At 38.7% G+C, this 19578-nt stretch overlaps 1 protein-coding gene across 2 annotated transcripts in view; it reads right to left on the bottom strand.

Moving 5' to 3' along the window:
* Positions 1-19578, bottom strand: part of ARHGAP20 (Rho GTPase activating protein 20) — a 205789-nt gene that overhangs the window by 75521 nt on the left and 110690 nt on the right. For both annotated transcript variants that reach the window (XM_018059812.1, XM_018059811.1), the window contains exon 3: positions 10831-10995. In XM_018059812.1, coding sequence (XP_017915301.1) covers positions 10831-10995 — 165 coding nt within the window. The remainder of the gene's footprint in view (positions 1-10830; positions 10996-19578) is intronic.

Below are 19578 nucleotides of genomic sequence, written 5' to 3'. Positions count from 1 at the left end.
TTTCTAAGAATTTGTCCATTTCTTCCAAGTTGTCTATTTTATTGGCATATAACTGCCGATAGTAGTCTCTTATGATCCTTTATATTTCTGTGTTGTCTGTTGAGATCTCTCCATTTTCATTTCTAATTTTATTAATTTGATTTTCTCCCTTTGTTTCTTGATGAGTCTGGCTAATGGTTTGTCCATTTTATTTATCCTCTCAAAGAACCAGCTTTTGGCTTTGTTGATTTTTGCTATGGTCTCTTTTGTTTCTTTTGCATTTATTTCTGCCCTCATTTTTAAGATTTCTTTCCTTCTACTAACCCTGGGGTTCTTCATTTCTTTCTTTTCTAATTGCTTTAGGTGTATAGTTAGGTTATTTATTTGATTTTTTTCTTGTTTCTTGAGGTATGCCTGTATTGCTATGAACCTTCCCCTTAGCACTGCTTTTACAGTGTCCCACAGGTTTTGGGTTGTTGTGTTTTCATGTTTATTCATTTCTGTGCATGTTTTGGTTTCTTTTTTGATTTCTTCTGTGATTTGTTGGTTATTCAGCAGTGTGTTGTCCATCCTCCATATGTTTGAATTTTTAACAGTTTTTCTCTTGTAATTGAGATCTAATCTTACTGCATTGTGGTCAGAAAAGATGCTTGGAATGATTTCAATTTTTTTGAATTTACCAAGGCTAGCTTTATGGCCCAGGATGTGATCTATCCTGGAGAAGGTTCCGTGTGTGCTTGAGGAAAAGGTGAAATTCATTGTTTTGGGGGTGAAATGTCCTATAGATATCAATTAGGTCTAACTGGTCTATTGTATCATTTAAAGTTTGTGTTTCCTTGTTAATTTTCTGATTAGTTGATCTATCCATAGGTGTGAGTGGGGTATTAAAGTCTCCCACTATTACTGTGTTATTGTTAATTTCCCCCTTCATACTTGTTAGCATTTGTCTTACATATTGCAGTGCTCCTATGTTGGGTGCATACATATTTATAATTGTTATATCTTCTTCTTGGATTGATCCTTTGATCATTATGTAGTGTCTTTCTTTGTCTCTTTTCACAGCCTTTGTTTTAAAGTCTATTTTATCTGATATGAATATTTCTTTTTTTAATTATATTTTTACTTTATTTTACTTTACAATACTGTATTGGTTTTGCCATACATTGACATGAATCCGCCATGGGTGTATACGAGCTCCCTATTCCTGCTTTTTTGATCACCATTTGTGTGGAATATCTTTTTCTAGCCCTTCACTGTAAGTCTGTATGTGTCCCTTGTTTTGAGGTGGGTCTCTTGTAGACAACATATATAGGGGTCTTGTTTTTGTATCCATGCAGCCAGTATTTGTCTTTTGGTTGGGGCATTCAACCCATTTACGTTTAAGGTAATTATTGATAAGAGTGATCCCATTGCCATTTACTTTATTGTTTTTGGTTCGCGTTTATACACCCTTTTTGTGTTTCCTGTCTAGAGAAGATCCTTCAGCATTTGTTGGAGAGCTGGTTTGGTGGTGCTGAATTCTCTCAGCTTTTGCTTGCCTGTAAAGCTTTTGATTTCTCCTTCGTATTTTAATGAGATCCTTGCTGGGTACAATAATCTGGTCTGTAGGTTATTTTATCACTCCAAGTATGTCCTGCCATTCCCTCCTGGCCAGAAGAGTTCCTATTGAAAGATCAGCTGTTATCCTTACGGGAATCCACTTGTGTGTTATTTGTTGTTTTTCCCTTGCTGCTTTTAATATTTGTTCTTTCTGTTTGATGTTTGTTAATTTGACTAATATATGTCTTGGGGTGTTTTCCCTTGGGTTTATCCTGTTTTGGATTCCCTGGGTTTCTTGGACTTGGGTGATTATTTCCTTCCCCATTTTAGGGAAGTTTTCAACTATTATCTCAAGTATTTTCTCATGGTCTTTTTGTCTTCTTCTTCTGGGACTCCTATGATTTGAATGTTGGGGCATTTAACATTGTCCCAGAGGTCTCTGAGACTGTCCTCATTTCTTTTAATTCGTTTTTCTTTTTTCCTCTCTGATTCATTTATTTCTACCATTCTATATTCTACCTCACTAATCTTATCTTCTGCCTCTGTTATTCTACTGTTGGTTCCCTCCAGAGTGTTTTTGATCTCATTTATTGCATTATTCGTTATATATTGACTTTTTTATTTATTCTAGGTCCTTGTTAAACCTTTCTTGCATCTTCTCAATCCTTGTCTTCAGGCTGTTTATCTGTGATTCCTTTTTGATTTCAAGATTTTGGATCATTTTCACTATCATTATTTGGAATTCTTTATCAGGTAGATTCCCTATCTCTTCCTCTTTTGTTTGGTTTGGTGGGCATTTATCCTGTTCCTTTACCTGCTGGGTAGTCCTCTGTCTCTTCATCTTGTTTATATTGCTGCGTTTGGGGTGGCCTTTCTGTATTCTGGCAGTTTGTGGAGTTCTCTTTATTGTGGAGTTTCCTTGCTTTGGGTGGGTTTGTACAGGTGGCTTGTCAAGGTTTCCTGGTTAGGGAAGCTTGTGTCGGTGTTCTGGTGGGTGGAGCTGGATTTCTTCTCTCTGGAGTGCAATGAAGTGTCCAGTAATGGGTTATGAGATGACAGTGAGTTTGGAGTGACTTTGGGCAGCCTATATATTGAAGCTCAGGGCTATGTTCCTGTGCTGCTGGAGAATTTGCATGGTATGTCTTAACTCTGGAACTCACTGGCCCTTGGGTGGTCCTTGGTTTCAGTGTAGGTATGGAGGCGTTTGATGAGCTCCTGTCGATTAATGTTCCCTGGAGTCAGGAGTTCTCCGGTGTTCTCAGGATTTGGACTTAAGCCTTCTGCTTCTGTTTTTCAGTCTTATTTTTACAGTAGCCTCAAGACTTCTCCATCTATACAGCATCGTTGATAAAACATCTCCTTTTCAAGACAATGGGCTGCTTTTCTGGGTGCCTGATGTCCTCTGCTGGCATTCAGAAATTGTTTTGTGGAATTTACTCAGCGTTCAAATGTTCTTTTGATGAATTTGTGGGGGAGAAAGTGGTCTCCCTGTCCTATTCCTCTGCCATCTTAGGACTGACCCCTGTACCTACTTATTTTAATCTATAGTCATTTAAGTGTAAACACACTCTAAAAAAATCTATATTTTTCTTCTTTCCCCACACTTTGTTTTTTTTGATGTCATCTTTTACAAGCTCACATTTATCCTTTAATTATTTTAAAAAATTAATTTATTTTAATTTGAGGCCAATTATTTTATAATATTGTGGTTTTTGCCGTACATTGACACGAACCAGCCACGGATACACGTGTCCCCCCCGTCCTGATCCCCCCTCTCACCTCCCTCCCTACCCCATCCCTCTGGGTTGTCCTAGAGCACCAGCTTGAGTGCCCTGTTTCATGCATTGAACTTGCACCGGTCCTCTATTTTACATGTGGTAATATACATGTTTCAATGCTACTCTCTCAAATCATGCCACCCTCGCCTTCTCCCACATAGTCCAAAATCTGTTCTTTACATCTGTGTCTCTTTTGCTGCCCTGCATATAGGGTTGTCGTTACCATCTTTCTAAATTCCATATATATATGTGTCAATATACTGCATTGGTGTTTCTCTTTCTGACTTACTTCACGCTGTGTAATAAGCTCCAATTTTATTCCTCTCATTTGAACTGACTCAAATGTGTTTTTTAAAATAGCTGAGTAATATTTCATTGTGTATATGTACCACAGCTTCTTTACCCATTCATTTGTCGATGGACATCTAGGTTGCTTCCATGTCCTAGCTATTGTAAACTGTGCTGCAATGAATACTGGGATACATGTATTTCTTTCAATTCCAGTTTCCTCAGTGTGTATGCCTAGCAGTGGGATTGCTGGGTCGTATGGCAGTTCTATTTCCAGTTTTTTCACCTTAACTGTTTATTTCAGTTATACTTGATTTTTATAATTTTTGCCCTTTAGACTTAGTACTAAGTCACTTATCCACAGCCTTTACTATATATTTTCCTTCACTAGTTGTATATTTCCTTTTCCATAATTTGTTACATCTTACTATGGTACTTTCTTTTCTACTAAGAGAGGACTCTTTAACATGTTTCAGAGTCAAGTTAGTATTGGTGAACTCTGAGTTTTTGCTTGCCTGAGTTCTTTGTCTTTTCTTCAATTCTGAATGACCATCTTGCGTATTCTAGGTTGGAGGTTTTTCCCTCTGAGCACTTTAACTGTATCATGCCACTCTGTTCTGGCCTGTAAAATTTCTGTAGAAAAAAATCAGGTGATAGCCTTATGGGGTCCCCTTGTATGTGACACTTTGTTTTTCTCTTGATGCCTTATTTTTGCCATTTTAAGGTAACATGTCTTAGTGTGAGTCTCTGTGGTTTCATCTTATTTGGGACTCTGCTTCTTGCACTTGGTTATCTGTTTCCTTCTTCAGGTTTGGGAAGTTTTCAGCCATAATTTCCACAAATACATTTTTGGCCCCTTTCTGTCTTTTCCTTGGAACCACCATAATGCAAATGTTATTATGCTTGCTGTTTTCCCACAGTTTCTTTTAAATGTCATTATTATCTAATTTTTTTTCTTTTTGATTGATGATTTTCATTATTCTATTTTCAAGATCACTAATGCCTTCTTTTGTATCATAGTCTGCTGTTAATTCCTTATGGTCTGTATTTCACTTCAGTTATTGTATTCTTAAACTCTGACCAGTATTGTTTACATTTCCCACTTCCTTGTCAAAATTCTCACTGTGTTCATCTATCCTCTAGTTGTTTTTTAAAAGTTTTTTCTTGTTCTTTTGTTTGAAACAAATTCTTATTTCTTTTCATTTTGGTTAACTTTCTGTCTCTATGAAATGCGGTGAATAATTACCTATCCCAGTCTTGAAGATGTGTCCTTGTGTGGGAGAATCACTGTTCAAGCCTATTCAAGTCAGTGTATCCCCAGTGGCTTTGGTGGGAGAGCTGGATCTCAACTGAGCATGGGTCGTATCATCCTCCTGGGTGTGTTGGCATCTATCACCTTGGAAAAAGGTAGGGCTGGAAATGGAAGGGCTAAAGCCAGAGCGAAGTGTGAGCTGGGGCTTTTACTATGATCAGTGGCCATCACCATCCTACTGGTGGCAGGGTCAGGTCCAAAGTGTTGGGGCAGAAACCCTGAAGGTCAGATATAAGCTTGTTCTGTTCCCTCTAATTATGTATCTCCCCTCTCCTAGCCATGGTACCTTCACTGCAGAGGGGAGTAGGAATGCAGAAAGAGAGGTTTAGAGCAGGCAGTTGGTGCAACTAGGGCAAGCACCAGGATGGCTCCAGCATGCCAGTGAGATCTGCAGATAGCTCCTGATCCATTGCCTTCCACGAGTGCCAGCAATAAACATCCCTGCCACATTTAACTGCAGTGCTGAGTCTGAGTCGCTCTGTCCCTCACAGGTGCACACTTGCTTTGGCAATATTAGCCTATATCCTAGTTGGTATTTGCACAGGAGCTGGAGGCAATGCTGAGGTATCCATTACTGTCAGAGCCCTCAGTTCAGTTCAGTCGCTCAGTCGTGTCCAACTCTTTGCGACCCCATGAATTGCAGCACACCAGGCCTCCCTGTCCATCACCATCTCCCGGAGTTCACTCAGACTCACGTCCATCGAGTCAGTGATGCCATCCAGCCATCTCATCCTCGGTCGTCCCCTTTTCCTCCTGCCCCCAATCCCTCCCAGCATCAGAGTCTTTTCCAATGAGTCAGCTCTTCGTGTGAGGTGGCCAAAGTACTGGAGCTTCAGCTTTAGCAGACCTAGGCAGTTTTAATCTGCTTCCTCTGCCTTGTTCTGAGAGTAATCAAGAGCGTGTCCATGTTCTTCACAGATGGGAGTCTCAGTCTCTTACACCCTCCTGTCAGTCAGTGGTTTTCAAACCAGCTGAGGGGATTTATCTTCCTGGTGTTGGCTGGTGTGCCCAGTATGTGGTTCAAACTCCTTAATCCCCAGGAAGGATATGCAAGCCCATGATTTACCCCTCCTCTTCTCTGTACATTCCTAGGGATGTGTGTCCTGACCTCATTGCTCTCCCTCCCTTCCTTTATGACTCTTGTGGATCTTTTTTCACAGCGTTGGTTGCCAAAGGGTCTTTCTGCTGGTCTCTAGGTACTTTTCAGCGAGAATTCCTTCACATTAAGATGTACTTTTCATGTGTTGATGGGCGTAGGTGAGCTCAGCATCTTTCTAACCTGCAATCTTGATTACCTCCCCATTCACATCTTATTTATGACATAGCATAACTTAAATGTGAGGGTACAGATAGTAGAAAAAAGCCAACTCTTCTCCAGTTGATGAGATACTGGATTTCATAAACTACTATTTTATGGTATTTCATAAACAATGAGAAAGTGATTAGAGCAAGGTATAGCTTTCATGTTCTAGGTTGGATGTTAACTGCACTGGCATTTAGTATTGAGTAAACATGAATTCTTTTGGATACCTCTAAACAGACTGGTTCCAAATAGGAAAAGGAGTACACCAAGGCTGTATATTGTCACCCTGCTTATTTAACTTATATGCAGAGTACATCATGAGAAATGCTGGACTGGAAGAAGCACAAGCTGGAATCAAGATTGCCAGGAGAAATATCAATAACCTCAGATATGCAGATAACACCACCCTTATGGCAGAAAGTGAAGAGGAACTAAAAAGCCCCTTGATGAAAGTTGAAAGAGGAGAGTGAAAAAGTTGGCTTAAAGCTCAACATTCAGAAAACGAAGATCATGGCATCCAGTCCCATCACTTCATGGGAAATAGATGGGGAAACAGTGGAAACAGTGTCAGACTTCATTTTGGGGGGCTCCAAAATCACTGCAGATGCTGACTGCAGCCATGAAATTAAAAGACGCTTATTCCTTGGAAGAAAAGTTATGACCAACCTAGATAGCATATTCAAAAGCAGAGACATCACTTTGCCGACTAAGGTCCAGTGAAGGCTATGATTTTTCCAGTAGTCATGTATGGATGTGAGAGTGGGACTATGAAGAAGGCTGAGCACCGAAGAATGGATGCTTTTGAACTGTGGTGTTGGAGAAGACTCTTGAGAGTCTCTTGGACTGCAAGGAGATCCAACCAGTCCATTCTGAAGGAGATAAGACCTGGGATTTCTTTGGAAGGAACGATGCTAAAGCTGAAACTCCAGTACTTTGGCCACCTCATGCAAAGAGTTGACTCATTGGAAAAGACTCTGATGCTGGGAGGGATTGGGGGCAGGAGGTGAAGAGGATGACAGAGGATGAGATGGCTGGATGGCATCACTGACTCGATGGATGTGAGTCTAAGTGAACTCCGGGAGATGGTGATGGACAGGGAGGCTTGGTGTGCTGCGATTCACGGGGTCACAAAGAGTCGGAATTGACTGAGTGACCGAACTGAACTGAACTGAAAGTATATGAGAAGAGAAGCAAAAGGCAAGGGAGAAAAGGAAAGATATATCCCTCTGGATGCAGAGTTCCAAAGAATAGCAAGGAGAGATAAGTAAGCCTTCTTAAATGATCAATGCAAAGAAATACAGGAAAACAATAGAATCGGAAAGACTAGAGATATCTTCAAAAAAATTAGAGACACTAAGGGAACATTTCATGCAAAGATGGGCACAATAAAGGACAGAGATGATATGGACCTAACAGAGGAGGCAGATATTAAGAAGAGGTGTCAAGAATACACGGAAGAACTATACAAAAAGATCTTCATGACCCTGATAATCATGATGGTGTGATCACTCACCTAGAGCCAGACATTCTGGATGTGAAGTTAAGTGGGCCTTAGGAAGCATCACTACAAATAAAGCTACTGGAGGTGATGGAATTCTAGTTGAGCTACTTCAAATCCTAAAAGATGATGCTATTAAAGTGTAGCACTCAATATGCCAGAAAATTTAGAAAACTCAGCAGTGGCCACAGGACTGGAAAAGGTCAGTTTTCATTCCAATCCCAAAAAAAGGAAATGCCAAAGAATTCTCAAACTAGCACACAACTGTACTCATCTTACATGCTAGCAAAGTAATGCTGAAAATTCTTTAAGCTAGGCTTCACCAGTACATGAATTGAGAACTTCCAGATGTTCAAGCTGGATTTAGAAAAGGCAGAGGAACCAGAGATCAAATTGCCAACATCTGCTAGATCATTGAAAAACAACAGAGTTCCAGAAAAACATCTACTTCTGCTTTATTGACTATGCCAGAGCCTTTGACTGTGTGGATCACAACACACTGTGAAAAATTCTTCAACAGATGGGAATACCAGACCACCTTGCCTGCCTCCTGAGAAACCTGTATGCAGGTCAAGAAGCAAGTTAGAACTGGACATGGAACAATAGACTGGTTCCAAATTGGGAAAAGAGTACGCCATGGCTATAAATTGTCACCCTGCTTATTTAACTTATATGCAGAGTACATCATGAGAAATGCCAGGCTGGATGAAGCACAAGCTGGAATCAAGATTGCTGGGAGAAATATCAATAACCTCAGACACGCAGATGACACTACCCTTATAGCAGAAAGTGAAGAGGAACTAAAGAGCCTCTTGATCAAAGTGAAAGAGGAGAGCGAAAACGTTGACTTAAAACTCAACATTCAAAAAATGAAGATCATGGCATCTGGTCCCATCAATCACTTCATGGAAAACAGATGGGGAAACAATGGAAACAGTACAGACTTTATTTTGGGGGCTCCAAAATCACTGCAGATAGTGAAGGCAGCCATGAAATTAAAAGACGCGTGCTCCTTGGAAGAAAAGCTGCAACAAATCTAGACAGCCTATTAGAAAGAAGAGACATTACTTTGCCAACAAAGGTCCGTCTAGTCAAGGATATGGTTTTTCCAGTAGTCATGTATGGATGTGAGAGTTGGAATAAAAAGAAAGCTGAGTGCCAAAGAACTGATGCTTTTGAACTGTGGTGTTGGAGAAGACTCTTGGAGTGTCCCTTAGACTGCAAGGAGATCCAACCAGTCCATCCTAAAGGAAATCAATCCTGAGTGTTCATTGGAAGGATTGATGTTGACTCTGAAGCTCCAATACTTTGGCCACCTGATGCAAAAAACTGACTCATTAGAAAAGACCCTGATGCTATGAAAGACTGAACGTAGGAGGAGAAGGGGACAACAGAGGATGAGATGGTTGGATGGATTCACCGACTAAATGGACATGAATTTGAGCAAGATCTGGGAGTTGGTGAAGGATGGGAAGCCTGGCATGCTGCAGTCCATGAGGTCATAAAGAGTTGGACACAAGTGAGCAACTGAACTGAACTGAAAGTATATTCAATATGTCTGCATCCTTTTTTTAACTGCAATTTCTCTAGATAAAGCCTCCATTATCTCTCATCAGGACTACTACAATAACCTCCAGTCTAGTCTCCTTGCTTCTACACCTGTATACCCTCTAATCCACTATCTACTATAGCCAGAAGGGTATTTGAAAAGTATTAAAAAAATATGTACCCCTGTATGCTACTCCCCTAATTAAAACCATTGGAATAAAATGTAAACCTCTACCATAGCCTACCAAGATAGCCCCCAAAGATCCTGGCTTCCCAATATTCTGTGTGCCCAATAGCCTACATTAGAAATGATGGTATACTACTTATAAAATTAGGTTATAAAGGACTGAAGCTTCTATTTTAAGTGTTCTCTCCCTTCAACAGGGTTTTCTCAATGGCTCAGAATGTAAAAAATCCACCTGCAATGCAGGAGACGTAGGAGATGTGGGTTCAATCTTAGGGTTGGGAAGATCCCTTGGAGGAGGGCATAGCAACCCACTTCAATATTCTTGCTGGGAAAATCCAATGGACCGAAGTGCCTGGTGGGCTATGGTCCTTGGGGTTGCAAAGGACCAAAGGACCCTGAAGTGACTGAACACACACACTCCCTTCAACACTCTCTTCCTCACTCCCTTGGATCTTTCACTTTAAAGGAAACAATTCCATGTTAAGAGCAGCTCTGTGGAGAGACCTCCATGGAAAAGAACTATAGCCTCTGGCCAGGAGCCACTGTGGAACTGAGGATGGCCGGAATCCACATGAGTGATCTGGGAGGTTTGAAGACTCTTCCTTCAAGCTCTGAGATGACAATAAACCTGGTCAACAGCTCTACTGTAACCTCATTAGGGCTCTTGAGCTAGAAACACCTGGCTAAACGATTCCCAGATTCCTGACTCAGAGAAAATGTGTAAGACGTTTGTAGTCATAAACTGTTACTTTTTGGGGTAATTTGTTGTATGGCAATAGATAATACATGCAGCCAACAAAGGTCCTGATAACCTGATCTTTGTCTGTTTCTCCAATATCAATTTATATTACTCTCTTCCTGCTTCTTATGCTCCAATGACATAGGCCTTCTTTCAACTCCAAAGGGCCAAACTTTCTCCACCAGCTTTGTACCTGCTATTAGTTCTACTTAGAATATCCACCCTCCTAATATCTGAATGGCTAGTCATTTTTCTTTCTTCATTGATTTTATTCTTCCTACCTAACATATATATCCCATATTTTACTTCACCCTATTTTCTTCATGGCACTAGGCACGATTTGTAATCCCCCCATCTACATTATAAATAAAAGCATCAGGAAAGCAGGGACCATATCCATCACCTTCTTCCCTGTATCCCCTATATTTATTCAGAGCATAGCACAGAGCGGGACTTAAATGAACACTCGTTAGATGAGCAAATAATTGAAACATTTTTTTAAAAACAAAACAAAACAAACATAAAAGTCACTTCAGACATTAGTTATGGTAATAGAGGCCACTTATTCTTAATAGTGATATTGAAAAGAAAGGTTATCTTTGTTAGTGGAAATGCAATTTTATAATGATAAACCAGGAGAGAGTGTCCAGTATACTTACTTGATTTTGGCTACAACAAACAGATCATTGAAAAGGAAAAGATGCCGCTCCTGCCTCTGCAGGCCTCTCTTGAGTTCTACACGGCCATCAATAAGCAGAGTCCTATCGGAGCACATAAATGATGATAGAAATGCACATGTGTCCAGGCTAGCAGAAGGACTTTCTCTGTAAAAGAGCAAACACCACATATCTTCAGTCAAATGATCAAACATAGGATTGTTTCTACAGAAATTATATTTTAATATTGATCAAGAAATACAAAGCTCTCTCTCTATTTTTTAATGCAATGGCATAGTTTCCAAACAGGTCCCTTTTCATAGTAATGAAAACTTACATATACTCTTTTGTGTAAGATATTTTTTTTACTCAGGACTTCTTGTTATGTTTAGTCTATCTCGACCTGGTAGGCTTCAATATCTCATTATAAACTTTTTTAAACAAAAAGCAAAAAATTTTATAATAAACATATACATATCCCAACTTAGATTCTACTATTAAAATTTTACTATACTTGCTTTATCAGACACCTATCCAACTATCTATTAACCCATTCTATTTTTGGTGTTTCAGTACAAACTGATACAGCAGTACATTTCACTCTGAGTATTTTAGCATGCATATCATATACAATGAAATACACAATTCTTAGGTATACATTTTATGAGTTTTTACAAATGTATTCACTTGTGTGATTTAAACCCTTATCAAGATATAGAACATTATCATCACTCCAAAAAAATATCCTCTTATTCCTTTTCAGTTGTTATATTATTAGATAAAGATGGCTTCTATGTGTTAGCCCGAGTTGTTTAATTCTTCATTGCAGGCTGAGATCCATTAGCTCCAACGTCAGCTGGAACTAAATGATGTATAAATTAACATTTTTATACACTCAATTATTTTTTAAAAAATGTCTCCAAACAAGCAGACTATTAATGATTTATAGCTTGCCTGCTTTGTATACTTCACAAAACAACACTGAACATCTGCTAGCCATGGATAAGATAGAAGTTGGGATTTTAAGATCCGAAGTCACTACTATCTCTGCTCCAGACTCCTCACTGTGCTACGAAGCAACATTCTTAGTCAGGTAACCTCCAGAGACGTTCACTACCTTCTCTTTTGGCATAAGCCTCTAGCTAGTTTCATGCTGTGAGGACTTTTCTTATGCAAACCTGTCCAATGATAATAGCTTTTTCATTCATCAATCCCCAGATCCCTCAAACTCCTTACAACAGTTAATCCTTACTCCATCAGTCCTAAGGCAACCATTATTATTATTTTTTTCCGCCCCTCTGGAATTTTGCCTATTCTAAATGGCATCCCACTTCAGTACTCTTGCCTGGAAAATCCCATGCATGGAGGAGCCTGGTAGGCCGCAGTCCATGGGGTCGCTAAGAGTCAGACACGACTGAGTGACTTCACTTTCACTTTTCACTTTCATGCATGCAGTTCAGTTCAGTTCAGTCACTCAGTCATGTCTGACTCTTTGCGACCCCATGAATCGCAGCACGCCAGGCCTCCCTGTTTATCACCATCTCCCGAAGTTCACTCAGACTCATGTCCATCGAGTCAGTGATGCCATCCAGCCATCTCATCCTCGGTCGTCCCCTTCTTCTCCTGCCCCCAATCCCTCCCAGCATCAAAGTCTTTTCCAATGAGTCAACTCTTCACATGAGGTGGCCAAAGTACTGGAGTTTCAGCTTTACTATCATTCCTTCCAAAGAAATCCCAGGGTTGATCTCCTTCAGAATGGACTGGTTGGATATCCTTGCAGTCCAAGGGACCCTCGAGTCTTCTCCAACACCACAGTTCAAAAGCATCAATTCTTCGGCGCTCAGCTTTCTTCACAGTCCAACTTTCACATTCATACATGACCACGGGAAAAACCATAGCCTTGACTAGACGGACCTTAGTCGGCAAAGTAATGTCTCTGCTTTTGAATATACTATCTAGGTTGGTCATAACTTTTGTTCCAAGGAGTAACCGTCTTTTAATTTCATGGCTGCAGTCACCATCTGCAGTGATTTTGGAGACCCCCAAAATAAAGTCTGACACTGTTTCCACTGTTTCTCCATCTATTCCCCATGAAGTGATGGGACCGGATGCCATGATCTTCGTTTTCTGAATGTTGAGCTTTAAGCCAACTTTTTCGCTCTCCTCTTTCACCTTCATTAAGAGGCTTTTTAGCTCCTCTTCACTTTCTGCCATAAGCGTGGTGTCATCTGCATATCTGAGGTTATTGTTATTTCTCCTGGCAATCTTGATTCCAGCTTGTGTTTCTTCCAGTCCAGCATTTCTCATGATGTTCTCTGCATAGAAGTTAAATAAGCAGGGTGACAATATACAGCCTTGACGTACTCCTTTTCCTATTTGGAACCAGTCTGTTGTTCCATGTCTAGTTCTAACTGTTGCTTCCTGACCTGCATACAGATTTCTCAAGAGGCAGGTTAGGTGGTCTGGTATTCCCATCTCTTTCAGAATTTTCCACAGTTTCTTGTGATCCACACAGTCAAAGGCTTTGGCATAGTCAATAAAGCAGAAATAGATGGTTTTCTGGAACTCTCTTGCTTTTTCAATGATCCAGCGGATGTTGCCAATTTGATCTCTTTCCTCTGCCTTTTCGAAAACAAGCTTGAACATCAGGGATTTCACGGTTCATGTACTGCTGAAGCCTGGCTTGGAGAATTTTGAGCATGACTTTACTAGCATGTGAGATGAGTGCAATTGTGTGGTAGTGTGAGCATTCTTTGGCATTACCTTTCTTTGGGATTGGAATGAAAACTGACCTTTTCCAGTCCTGTGGCCACTGCTGAGTTGTCCAAATTTGCTGGCATATTGAGTGCAGCACTTTCACAGCATCATCTTTCAGGATTTGAAATAGCTCCACTGGAATGCCATCACCTCCACTACCTTTGTTCGTAGTGATGCTTTCTAAGGCCCACTTGACTTCACATTCCAAGATGTCTGGCTCTAGATTAGTGATCACATCATCATGATTATCTGGGTCATGAAGATCTTTTTTGTACAGTTCTTCCGTGTATTCTTGCCACCTCTTCTTAACATCTTCTGCTTCTGTTAGGTCCAGACCATTTCTGTCCTTTATCGAGCCCATCTTTGCATGAAATGTTTCCTTGATATCTCTAATTTTCTTAAAGAGATCTCTAGTCTTTCCCATTCTATTGTTTTCCTCTATTTCTTTGCATTGATCATTGAAGAAGGCTTTCTTATCTCTTCTTGCTATTCTTTGGAACTCTGCATTCAGATGCTTATATCTTTCCTTTTCTCCTTTGTTTTTCGCCTCTCTTCTTTTCACAGCTCTTTGTAAGGCCTCCCCAGACAGCCATTTTGCTTTTCTGCATTTCTTTTCCATGGGGATGGTCTTGATCCCTGTCTCCTGTACAATGTCACGAACCTCATTCCATAGTTTATCAGGCACTCTATCTATCAGATCTAGGCCCTTAAATCTATTTCTCACTTCCATTGGAGAAGGAAATGGCAACCCACTCCAGTGTTCTTGCCTAGAGAATCCCAGGGATGGGCTGCCATCTATGGGGTGGCACAGGGTCGGACACGACTGAAGCGACTTAGCAGCAGCAGCAGCAGCACTTCATATTAATGGAAACTTATATATACTCTTTTGTGTAAGATATTTTTTTACTCAGTATTTTCTGTTACATTTATTAGCAATTCATTCCTTTATATTGATGAATAGTATTCCACTGTATAAATATATGTTTGCTTATTTATTCTCCTATCGATGGATAGCTGAGCTCTTTTCAGTTTTTAGCTATTATGAATAAAACGTCTATTAAACTTCTACTAGTCTTTTTTTAATAACCCATATTTACATTTTTCTTGGATAAAGAGCTCACAGTGGAATTGTTGGGTCACTATTTTTAGGGGGGGAAAACCCCCGAAACTACCAGTAAGTTTTCCAAAATGGTTGCATTAATTTATATTTTCAACAATATTCCAGAATAATTCCAGTTACTTCACAACCATGTCAACATTTGTAAACGTTCTATATTTTGGCCATTCTAGTGGATATATAGCATATCACATTAAGATTTTAATTTGCACCCCTGAAGACTAATAATTTTGAATACCCATGTTCTTACTGGTTATTTACATATATTAATTTGTGAATTGCTCCATATTGTATTTATTTATTATTGAGAATCAGGAATTTTTCATATATCCTGGATCTATCTCCTGGATATACATATAAATATATATATATATATATATATATATATATATATAGACACATACATACACATACACACATATATGCATATATAAATATATATCTTTTGTCAAATTTTGCAAGTGTTTTCTTCTAGTCTATGATTTGCCTGTATATATATATATTTAATTTATTGGAGTATAGTTGATTTACAATGTTGTGCTAATTTCAGATGTATAGCAAAAAGAATCAGTTATACATATACACATATCCACTCTTTTATAGATTCTTTCTCATATAAACCATTACAGAGGATTGAATAGAATTTCCCGGACTACTCAGTATACTGAGTACTTATCAGTTATCTATTTTATATTTAGTAGTATATGTCAAGTCCAATCTCCCAATTTATCCCTCTCCCTACTTTTTCTTGTTCACTTACATCTGGAACTCTATTTCTGTTTTGTAGATAACTCCGTTTCTGTTTTTAACATTCCACATATAAGTGATATCACATATCTGTCCTTGATTTATGTCACTCAGTATGACGCTCTCTAGGTCCTTCCATGTTGCTGCAAATGGCATTATTTCATTCCTTCTATGGTTGAGTAATACTCCATTGTACACATGTCCCACATCTTCTTTACCCATTCCTCTGTTGATGGACATTTAGTCTGCTTCTGTGTCCTGGCTGTTGTAAATAGTGCTTTAGTGAACACTGGGGTGCATGTATCTGTTTGAATCATGGTTTTCTCTAGACAGATGCCCAGGAGTGGGATTGCCGGATCACTTGGCAACTCTGCCTTTACTTTTTAAAGAAACCTCCATACTGTTCTCCACAGTGGCTGTACTAATTTACATTCCCACCAATGGTTTAGGAGAGTCACCCTTTTCTCCATACCTTTGCCAGCATTTATTGCCGGTAGATTTTTTGAGATGGTCATTCTGATTGGTGAGAGGTAATACCTCATTGTAGCTGTAATTTGCATTTATCTAATGAAAAAGTGATGCTGAGCCATTCTTTTCATGTGTTTGCTGACCATCTGTATGTATTCTTTGGAGAAATGTCTATTCAGATTTTCTGCCCATTTTCTGATGGGGTCATTTGTTTTTTATATTGAGTTTCATAAAGTATTTGTATATTTTGGAGGTTAGTTTTTTCACTTGCAATTATTTCCTCCCATTTTGAGGGCTGTCTTTTCATTTTGTTTATGGTTTCCTTCGCTGTGAAAAAGCTTTCAAGTCCCACTTGTTTATTTTTGTTTTTATTTTATTTACTCTAGGGGGCGGACTGAAAAAGATCTTGCTGTGATCTATGTCAAAAAGTGTTCTGCCTAAGTTTTCCTTCTAAGAGTTTTATAGTGTCTGGTCTATCATTTATGTCTTTAATCCACTGTGAGTTTATTTTTGTGTATGGTGTTAGGGAATGTTCTAATTTCATTCTTTTTATATGTAGCTGTCCAGTTTTCCCAGCACCACATCTTGAAGAAACTGTCTTTGTCCATTGCATATTCTTGCCTCTTTTGTTATAGATTAAGTGGCCATAAGTGTGTGGATTTATTTACCTCTGGACTTTCTACCCTGTTCCATTGATTTATATTTCTTTTTTTTCTGCCAGTACCATACTGTCTTGATGACTGTAGCTTTGTAGTACAGTCTAAAGTCAGAAAGGTTGATTCCTTCAGCTCCATTTTTCTTTCTCAACACTGTATTGGATATTTGCAAAATTTTTTGTTCTAATGTAATGGAAAATGCTCTTAGTAATTTGATAGGACTTACATTAACTCTGTAGATTGCTTTGGGTACTATAGTCATTTTCACAAAATTGATTCTTCCAATCAATAGATATGGTCTATCTCTCCATCTGTTTGCATTATTTTCAATTTCTTTCAGCAATATCTTACAGTTTTCTGAGTAGAAGTCTTGCATCATTAGGTAGTTTAATTCCTAGGCATTTTATTCTTTTAGATATGATGGTGAATGGGATTGTTTCTCTGATTTTCTGATCTTTCGTTGTTAGTGTGTCAGAATGCAAGAGATTTCTCTGTGTTAATTTTATTACCTGCAACTTTGTAAATTCATCAGTGAGCTCTAATAGTTTTCTGGTAGCATCTTTAGAATTTTCTATGTATAGTATCATGTTATCTCCAAACAGTTGACAGTTTAACTTTTCCAATATGGATTCCTTTCTTTTTCTTCTCTGATTGTTGTCACTATGACTTCCAAAATTATGTTGAATAATAGTGGGGAGAGTGGACATCCTTGTCTTGTTCCTAATCTTAAGAATGCTTTCAGTTTTTCACCAGTGAGAATGATGCTTGCTGTGGGTTTGCTGTATATGGCCCTTATTATGTCAAAGTAAGTTACATTTGGCTTTCCTGGTGGCTCAGCAGTTAAGAATCCACCTGCCAATGGAGGAGATAGGAGTTCTATTCCTGAGTTGTGAAGATTCCCTGAGAAGGATATGGCAACCCACTCCAGTATGGTTGCCTGGGAAATATGGACAGAGGAGCCTGGGAGGCTATAGTCCATGGGGTCACAAAGAGTTGGACACGATTTACTGACTATACAACAACACAAGTTCCCTTATGCATACTTTCTGAAGAGTTTTTCAATCATAAACAGGCAATGAATTTTGTCAATAATTTTTCTATGTCTATTGAAATGATCATATGGTTTTTATTCTTTACTTTTATTCATGTGGTGTTTCACACTGATTTGTAGATACTGAAAAAAATCTTTGTATTCTTAAGATAAATCCCACTTGATCATGATGTATGATTTTTTTAATGAGTTGTTGGATTCAGTTTAGTATTTTCTTGAGGATTTCTGTGTTTACATTCTTCAGTAATACTGATCTGTAGTTTTCTTTTTTGTGTGTGATATCTTTGTCTGGTTTTGGTATCAGGGTGATGGTAGCCTCACAGAATGAGTTCAGAAGTGTTCCTTCATCTGCAATTTTTAAACTTAATATTGCAGGATAATTCTAGTTACTTCACAACCATATCAACATTTGGCACTGTTAATCTTTTAAATTTTGGTCATTCTAGTGGATATATAGTAGCGTCTCAAAGATTTTAATTTGTATTTCTCTGATGACTAATAATGTTGAACATTCATGTTCTTATTGGTCATTCGTATATATTAATTTGTGAATTGTCTCTAAGTCTTTTTAAAGTTTTTTCTTTCTCTGTTTCCCCCAGTCCTGTGGAAGTCCTGTAATCAAATTCCATTAGCCTTCAAAGTCCGGTTTCCTGGGGATTCCTAGTCTCTTTACCAGATCCCCAGACTAGGAAACCTGTGATGGGAGTCAGAACCTTTACTACAGTGGGAGAATTTCTTTGGTATTATTGTTCTCCAGTCTGTGGGTTGCCTACCCAGCAGGTATGGGACTTGATTTTATCATGACTGTGTCTCTCCTACCGTCTCACTGTAGCTTCTCCTTTGTCTTTGGGTGTGGGGAGTCGTTTTTTTGGTGGGTTCCAGAGTCTTCCTGTCAATAGCTGCAATTCTGGTGCTCTCACAGGAGGAGATGAGTGCACATCTTTCTACTCTACCATCTGGAACCACACTCCCTTGTCTTCAAATCTTAAAAATACTGTGTTACATATTCCTTTTACTATTGAGTTGTGGAAATTTTTTATATATCCTGGATGTATGTGCATATGTATCTATTTTCTGAGTATACATACATACATACATGCACCTATACACATAAATATATATGTATATCCTCTGTTAAGTGTTTGCAAATATTTTTTCTCGTCTATGATTTGCTTGTACATTTTCTTAAAATTTAAGGGAGTTTTAATTTTGATGAAGCCTACTTTATTATCTTTATAATGATTTTTGTGTCCTTTTAAAGAAATCTTTGCCTATCCCCATGTCATGAAGATACTCCCCTACGTTTTTCACTGAAGTCTGTATGATTTTAGTTTTTACAACTAAGTCTATGATCTATATCAAATTAATTTTGGTTTATGGTATAAGGTAGGGGCTTAATTTCATTTTGTTTTTCTATATGATCAACTTATTGTTAAAGTACCACATGCACAGAAGATTTTCCTTTCCTCAGGATTGCTTTGGTACCTTTGTTGAAAAATCATGTGACTACAGAGCACAGGTCTATTTTCGGGCTTTCTATTTTTTTCTTTAAAGTTTATCAACAAACTTTATTATAGAATATAGAATATCTTGAAAATTCTATGTTAGGATGAACGTATACTTTTTCCCTTCCCTTTTTTTTTCAATTGGAGGCTAAGTGCTTTACAATGTTGTGGTGGTCTCTGCCACACATCAATGTGAATGAGTCATAATTATATATATAACCCTTCCCTCCTGAGCCTTCCCTGCCATACCCATTCCACTCCTCTAGGTCATCAGAGCATCAGGTTCAGTTCCCTGTGTTATACAGCAGCTTCCTGCTAGTTATCTATTTTATACATGATAAGAGTATATATGTCAATGCGACTTTCTCAAGTTGTCCTACCCTCTCTTCCTTGCCCTGCTCTGTCCACCAGACCATTTTCTATGTCTCCATCTACACTTCTTCTCTGTAA

The sequence above is a fragment of the Capra hircus genome, chromosome 15 (genome assembly GCF_001704415.2).
Source record: "Capra hircus breed San Clemente chromosome 15, ASM170441v1, whole genome shotgun sequence".
Classification (NCBI taxonomy): Eukaryota; Metazoa; Chordata; class Mammalia; order Artiodactyla; family Bovidae; genus Capra; species Capra hircus.
Note: the sequence above shows the minus strand (reverse complement) of the source record. Positions and strands in the feature narration are given on the sequence as shown.